The following is a 7,500-nucleotide window of genomic DNA, read 5'->3' as shown; positions in this document are numbered from 1 at the left end:
CACACACACGGACACGGACACACACACACGGACACACACACACACACGGACACACACGGACACACACACACATACACGGACACACACGCACACGGACGCACACACACGGACACACACACACACACACACACACACACACGGACACACACATACATGGACGGACGGACACACACACACACACACACACACTCACACACACGGACACGAACCCGGACATGGACACGCATGCACACACACACACACCTACCTACAGATAAACATAATTCACATACATACATTGACATAGGTGTGCACAAACACATATACAGCCACACAAGAACAGGCACATACACTCCCATATGCATACACTCACATATGCACACACTCACGCACATACATGGCCAAATATGTCATTTTATCAGGACAGTGCAGTCGTCTCCTGCAGCTGATCTGTAATGTTATATTAGCAATACCAAGGTGTGGCTGTTCTTTTTAAATGGTTCTATTCTGACACATGAGGCAGCTTCATAAAGCAACAACATAAGAAACACACACACAGAGTGTGATAGAGAATGCCAAATAAATCATATCTTTGTATTTTTCAGTACTATAGCACCACCCTCTGTTTGTATTTTTCAGTACTATAGCTCCATCCTCTGTTTTGTATTTTTCAGTACTATAGCGCCATCCTCTGTTTTGTATTTTTCAGTACTATAGCTCCACCCTCTGTTTTGTATTTTTCAGTACTATAGCTCCACCCTCTGTTTTGTATTTTCCAGTACGATAGCTCCACCCTCTGCTCCTCCTTCTCGGTTGACATTATGGAGGAGCAGCCACAGAGGAAACAGACCATTTCCATGGTAACGGCAGACGTCGGGCTGGTCAGCATGGTGAGACAAGGCATCCTGGCTCTTCAGCTCCTCCCACCGAATTCGAGTGCAGGTGAGCACACCCCTCACCTAGAGCTGATCCACAGTCAGAGCATGTAAGAGGGCGTGGTAGCAAAGGTGGCTTCTGGGATAGCTACGTAGGGTACGCTGGAAGGACATGATTATCTGTGGTCCTGCGTGATAGTGGTGACTGGACGCTTTTACGCTAGCCGTGTTTTGCTGTGGAAAATAACCTCACTGCTTTATCAGGCAACCGTTCCTTCCACCAGATTGTTATTGTATAGAAAATGTTTCCCAGTGAAGTTCTCACTTTGCTGGTTATAAAGGAAATAAATGAGTACATGAAGGCTTTGTCTAAAGGGAAGTAACACCAGTGTGAAATTAAACCCGTTAAACTTCTGCATCATTAAACCCGTTAAACCTGCACTTCTGTGCTTGTGACAGTAGTGGAGTGATGAACGAAATTAAAATCATTTCATCTCCCTAAGTGGAAGCTAATGGAGAATTAAATATTGTGCAACCGTTTGTGTGTGTGTGTGTGTGTGTGTGTGTGTGTGTATAGATTTATTCAAAATTGTAGTAAAGTACACAGAGTTTCCAGAGAAAGAGAACAGAGTTTCAGACAGAGGTCCCTCATCAGCTGTGCAAGCAAAGTGCTTCTGAATTAATAACAGTAGGAGGAAGTTTATGTATGAAAATGTAGATGTTTAAATGATAACATTCATTCCACAGGGTTCTAAAGTTTTGAGAGTGTAGATGAATTTCCTAATTTCATTGCTGCCATAGCAACAACTGGCAATGCAAACACATGTCATTAATGCAGTGTACATAAGTATTAAGATGTCTTGCCGCTAGAACTGAGGAATCCTTAATTCAGTGAGTGTTCTCCTGGTCTCTCCAGTGTAAAGCAGATTACATCTCTGACAGTAACACAGTAGACAAACTCCTACAGTGATGTATGACGAGGAACTGTTGCAGACTACAGTACCACAGTTATTACCTGAATGTGGTACTGTAATGTGTAATGTACTGTAAGAGGGTTCCATTCTTGTCAAGCATATGTCTTTGATCAGATCAAATCAAATCAAAGTTTGTCACATGCGTAGTCACACACTGTATAACTGGCAGTATAACTGCCCAAAGCCGAGGAGAGATGCATAAAAATGCTTGTTTTATGTTTGTTTTATATAATGCTGTCTGTTTTATATCAAGTTCAAGTTTCGTTTATTCGTCACATACATAGTCATACACAGTATAACTCACAGTGAAATGGTTATATATAATACTATTTGTTTTATTTAATTCTCTCTATCTATCCATCCATCCATCCATCCACCCATATATATATATATATATATTAGTTTATACATTTTCAAATTTCTTTGTTATTGTGTCTTGCCTTGAATTGTTCTTTGCATTGCTCTTGATCAGTCCTCGAGTTAAAGTTGTTCAGTGATGTGAAAGAGACCTGGTTAAAGGTTTTAATTTAAAGGTTTTTATTTTCATTTGTATCAATGTTTTCCAGGTATAATAATCATAACAGACGGCGTGACGAGCGTGCCCGACGTGGCTGTATGTGAGGCTCTGCTGAACCAGCTGAGAAGTGGCGCCATCTCCTGTTCATTTGTGCAGGTGCGGCTGTGTTTTCTCATTCTCTCCTGTCTGCCTCAGAGTCTGGTCCTGAGGCCACCCCAGCGCTGTTTGGTTTCAGGTCAGGTCATTGTCGTGCTAAAAGGTGAACCATCCCTCCAGTCTGAGGTCGAGTGCACTCTGAAGGAGGTTTTCTGTGGGCTGGCAGTTCCCAGGCATTGAAATTGTTAAGCAACTGGCTAGTAATCAGAAGGTTGCCAGTTCAAGTCCCACCGTTGCCATTGTTGGGCCCCTGAGCGAGACCCTTAACCCTAAGTACGTTTTGGATAAATGTGCCTGCTAATTGTCATAAATGTAAGTGTTCGTCTGTGTAGTGCACGTAATGCACCCAGGTAGATTAGACTTTATCTGGGCATGGATAGACAGAAAAAAATTAACTAAACTGAAAAGTGAAGAACTAAAACACAGTGATTAAAGAAAAGTTCTGGTTTTTAGCCTGGGAATTACCTTAATTTACACCCAAAAGGATGGAAATAATTTGACTGTGTTTGAAGATTGCTTTGAAGACACATGAGTCTGGGGATCAGGGGACTGCTATGGTTAGTTATGTCATGCATTATTCATATGAGCCCTGTGAAGGTTGCTTGCCAGGTGGGCAGGGCTTATGTTAATGGTATGCGGTAATGAAAGTACTGCTGTGGGTAATTGTTATGAATTATTCATAGGAATCCTGTGTAGGCTGGCTGCCTGATAGGTGGGCAGGGCTTATGCTAATGATATGTGTTAATAAAGGGAACGCTGTGGGGAGTTACATTATGAAAAACAGTTACTAATGTGTTTCCTGCTCCTGTTGGCTGTCAGGTGGGTGGAGCCTACTGCTACGACTGCAGCTTTGGCTATGTTCCCAATGTGGAGCTGATGAAGTTCATCTCCATGGCAACCTTTGGCTCGTACCTGTCCACGTGTCCGGGAGCGGCGCCGAAAGGGCAGGAGATGAACGCCTGCCACCGGGCCTTCCTCACCTATACCTACCTGTGCACTAGCGAGTCTATCAACCTTGACTACTACTGCTGTGAGTGCACCTCAGGTTACACACACCATTCTTCTCTCATGTTCGCTGCAGTAGTGGAGGGCCTTCTTTACTTCTGACTGGGATTATACGATCCTGTTTGCTTTCGTTGTCCTTGTGACATCTCCAAAACCTGAGTGGAATCCACTTTTGGCAAATTGAATTGGAGAGTTTAGTAGGGTGTATAAGGCCCCACAATTCACAGTCAGGACTAAATCCAAGCCATGAGGTCCAAGGACCCATCTGTTGATCTCTGTGCTTAAACTGTGGGTTGACACTGATCTGCGCAGGGGTAGAAAACCTTGTCTAAAACTTTGAGTGTTTCCATGAGCACAGTGACCTCTATAATTGTGAAACCAGAAGTGAACACATCAAGAGATTGATTAAACTGATTAGCTGATCAAACAGGACAGTACGTGCCTTGGTCACACAGGTGTCCAAGAACTCTGTGATCGCTAGCAGAACTTCAGAGGTCCTCTACAGATTTGGGAATGCCTGCCAGACAGATGACAGCAGTTCTCCACAGATCAGGCCTTTATAGTCGAGGGCATTTGTCAGCCTGCTGACAGAGGAGCGTTTAAAGGACTCGGAGAGCACGAGGAATTCAACAAAAAAACATCCGACAGGACAAAACCTGAACCTTCTGGGCAGAACTCCAAGCCGGATGTCTGAGGAACACCCAGCTCTGCTCAGTACTACCCTTTTAATGTAGCGTGGTGTGGAGAACTACGGGAGAAGGATGAATGCAGCCAAATACAGAGAGGCCCGCAAAGAAAACCTCCTTCAGAGTGCACTCGACCTCAGACTGGAGGGATGGTTCACCTTTTAGCACGACAATGACCTGACCTGAAACCAAACAGCGCTGGGGTGGCCTCAGGACCAGACTCTGAGTGTCCTTGAGGGGCCCAGCCGAAGCCCAGACTTAAACCCCACATCTGTGGAGACACCTGTAGACAGCAAATCACTCACTTTCCATCCAGTCTGAGATGGGTTCAATCCAGGATGGGTTCAGTCCCTCTAATCCAGGAATGCAAAGCCTGCAGAGTTTTACTGATGAAGACTCACCGCTGTAATTACATCTAAAGGGAACTAAATGCTTTTTTAATCTAGTGTAAATACCCTAAACGACAGGTCAGGGGTAGATATCATGCTGGGGTAGATGTCACTCACTCTGTTCTGTGTACGTCTGCTACGTGTCGGTTTTGTGGCAGTTCCATAAAAGCGTTGGGCCCATTTTATTACCGTAAAATTGGAGTTTTTTTTGAGGAACTAAGCTCTATTCTGTTCCAGTTAGTGGTCACGATGCATCTCTTAATTCTGTTCTGTCACTCTGAGCATGAGTTGAACATCTGTCTTGTCTGGCTGTTGACACTCTAGCAGGAAATGAGTGTTGGTCTATCTGCAATGAGGTTGTTTTCACATCCATTAGTAAGGTGAAATTCATAGTGCCAAATTGGGGCCTTAGTGGGTCTGGGAGAATGAGGGTCAGGGTTAGGGTTGGGGTTAGACTCTGAAGGTGAACATAACCTTAATAAGGTTAGGTTTAATGGGAAGAGGCTATTAAAATATGGTAACTTTGGACTGTGTTTGGGTGTATTTATCTGTGTGTGCGTGTGTGTGTATTTTTTAGTCTCCCAGCACAAGCTCTTTAATGAGCACCTGGTGTCAGCCAGTGGGAATCCCACACTGGTGCTCCGTAGGAAGAAGCACACGGACAAGGAGGTGCATGCTGACCTGTGTAGTGTGCTGTCAGTCCGTCTGCGGGAGGGCTACACCATCCGTGAGATCAACATCGCTAAGGGTGATCACCACTCTGTCTGTCTGCCACAGTCACTGCATGTCTGACATGTCTGCATGTCATCAGTGCGGTCTCTCTCCCCCTCTCTCTCCATCCTTCTCTCTCTCTCCCCCTCTCTCTCCATCCTTCTCTCTCTCTCTCCCCCTCTCTCTCTCCATCCTTCTCTCTCTCCATCCTTCTCTCTCTCTCCCCCTCTCTCTCTCCATCCTTCTCTCTCTCCCCCTCTCTCCATCCTTCTCTCTCTCTCCCCCTCTCTCTCCATCCTTCTCTCTCTCTCCCCCTCTCTCTCCATCCTTCTCTCTCTCTCCCTCTCTCACTCTCCATCCTTCTCTCTGTCTCACTCCCTCTTACCATCCCCCCTCTCTGTCTTTCTCTCTCTCTTTCTCTCTCACTCACTCCCTTTAACTAGCCCTCTCTCTCTCTTTCTCTCTCTCTCTCTCTCTCTCTCTCTCTCTCTCTCTCTCTCTCCCTCTAACCATCCCTCTCTCTCTTTCTTTCTGTCTCCCTCTCTTTTTCATCTACTCTTCTCTCTTCTTTCTCCCTCTCAAGTCAAGATAGGTATTGGCACTGAAAATGTTTAGATTTCTAATTTCAGACAACAACAACAACAACAGTGGTAGGGGTATTAATGGCATCTAAAAGCCATAAAGACATTAACAATTAGTGTGTGTGTGTGTGTGTGTGGCTACACAGAAGGCCATATTTTGATGCTTGTCCTGCTCTGAGGAAGATGTACTCTGTTTCTTGTTTGGCCATATTATTGAAGTGTGGGATTATGTTTTGTATTTTTAAAGTGCAAATATAGGTTTTTAAATTGTTATAGTAATAACTGAGGAGAAAGTGCATCTGTCTCAACCTCTCCTGTCATACAGTGGTCACATGTTCTGTCCTCTGTGGACAGTCGGGTCGTTTTGTGTCTCCCGGAGTCTGGACTTGATCTGCTTTGTGTCTCTGACAAAAAAGAAATAATCTGACACTTCATACAGTCTTCCATCCCTAACCTCTTTTTCTCCCCTTTTTCTCTTCTGCTTTCCTGTCTTTACCTTTCTTGCTGTCTGTTTCTCTCTCTCTCTCTCACCTTTCAGGAGGCACTCAGCTGGAGGTGAAGCTTGTGTTGCTATGGAAACACAACATGCGTATTGAGTATGTGGCTGTGGCCAGCTGGCCCCTTATCCCGACTAAGCGTACCACGCGGGTGGAGGTGACCATGGAGGGCAGCTATGACATCCTGCATGACATCAGCTGCACCCTGCGCAAGCCCATCACCAGCCCCTACCGCACCTCCGTCATCCGGCGCTTCTGGAACACTCTACAGGGGTCAGCACCGTAACACCAACCATAGCAGCAACTGTAGCACAGCACTGGGGCAGTGGTAGCTCACTGGTTAAGGTGCTCGAATAGTAATCAGAAGGTTGCCGGTTCAAGTCTCACCACTGCCAAGTTGCCAGTGTTGGGCCCCTGAGCAAGACCCTTAACCCTCAATTACTCAAGTTGTGTTCAGTCAGAATTGTGAGTCCCTTTGGGTAAAAGCGTCAGCTAAATGCTGTAAATGTAAATGTAACACCAATCAATGCATCCCCACGCATAAGTTCAGCAGCTCATTTGCTAGGTGCTGCTGGTTTTTTTTCTGTAATGTAAACAAATCTGTGGTTATTGATGCTACATTTTGCTGTAGATGCTGAAGGGGTGAGGTGAACACTGCTAAAAGACTTCATTATTATTAACAGGATCAAGTGTATTAATTTGAGGATGGAAGATTTTCATGACTGGTGTTGGCCATGCCCCTTGTAGTGTTGGCCACGCCCCCTGTAGTGTTGACCACACCTCCCGTGGCATTGACCAAGCCTACTGTGGTGTTGACCTGGCATTGGCCATGCTTCCTGTGGTGCAGTGACCTTGCTGTGATGTAATTTAAAATAAAATAAATATCTTTTTGTATTACTGCAGCATTAATCAGACGGACCAAATGCTGGTGCACCTGCAGTCTTTTAACTCCATCCCAGAGCACTACACCATTCCTGAGAGCACTAAAAATGGCGTCCCACTGTTCTACATCCCGCCTGGCTCCACCACCCCAGTAGGCCCCTCCCTCTTTACCATTTAGTTCCTTTTGCTGAAGACTAGAGTACAAACGTTTTCTCACCATGAGCCTGTTCTCTCTCAGGTCCTCTCCT

The 7,500-nt window shown here is 45.2% G+C and overlaps 1 protein-coding gene across 12 annotated transcripts in view; it reads left to right on the top strand.

Moving 5' to 3' along the window:
- szt2 (SZT2 subunit of KICSTOR complex) overlaps positions 1 to 7,500 on the top strand; it is an 87,095-nt gene that overhangs the window by 5,807 nt on the left and 73,788 nt on the right. For all 12 annotated transcript variants that reach the window (XR_014124594.1, XR_014124593.1, XR_014124595.1 and 9 more), the window contains 7 exons: positions 759 to 921; positions 2,395 to 2,501; positions 3,321 to 3,531; positions 5,159 to 5,329; positions 6,412 to 6,643; positions 7,274 to 7,403; positions 7,491 to 7,500. The exon at positions 7,491 to 7,500 is cut by the window's right edge and continues 136 nt beyond it. Coding sequence is in view for 9 of the 12 variants with exons in the window: in XM_081717976.1 (XP_081574102.1) it covers positions 759 to 921; positions 2,395 to 2,501; positions 3,321 to 3,531; positions 5,159 to 5,329; positions 6,412 to 6,643; positions 7,274 to 7,403; positions 7,491 to 7,500 (1,024 nt within the window). In the remaining 3 variants the exon portion in view is untranslated. The remainder of the gene's footprint in view (positions 1 to 758; positions 922 to 2,394; positions 2,502 to 3,320; positions 3,532 to 5,158; positions 5,330 to 6,411; positions 6,644 to 7,273; positions 7,404 to 7,490) is intronic.

The sequence above is a fragment of the Electrophorus electricus genome, chromosome 7 (genome assembly GCF_041902795.1).
Source record: "Electrophorus electricus isolate QZ-2024a chromosome 7, ASM4190279v1, whole genome shotgun sequence".
Taxonomy (NCBI): Eukaryota; Metazoa; Chordata; class Actinopteri; order Gymnotiformes; family Gymnotidae; genus Electrophorus; species Electrophorus electricus.
Note: the sequence above shows the minus strand (reverse complement) of the source record. Positions and strands in the feature narration are given on the sequence as shown.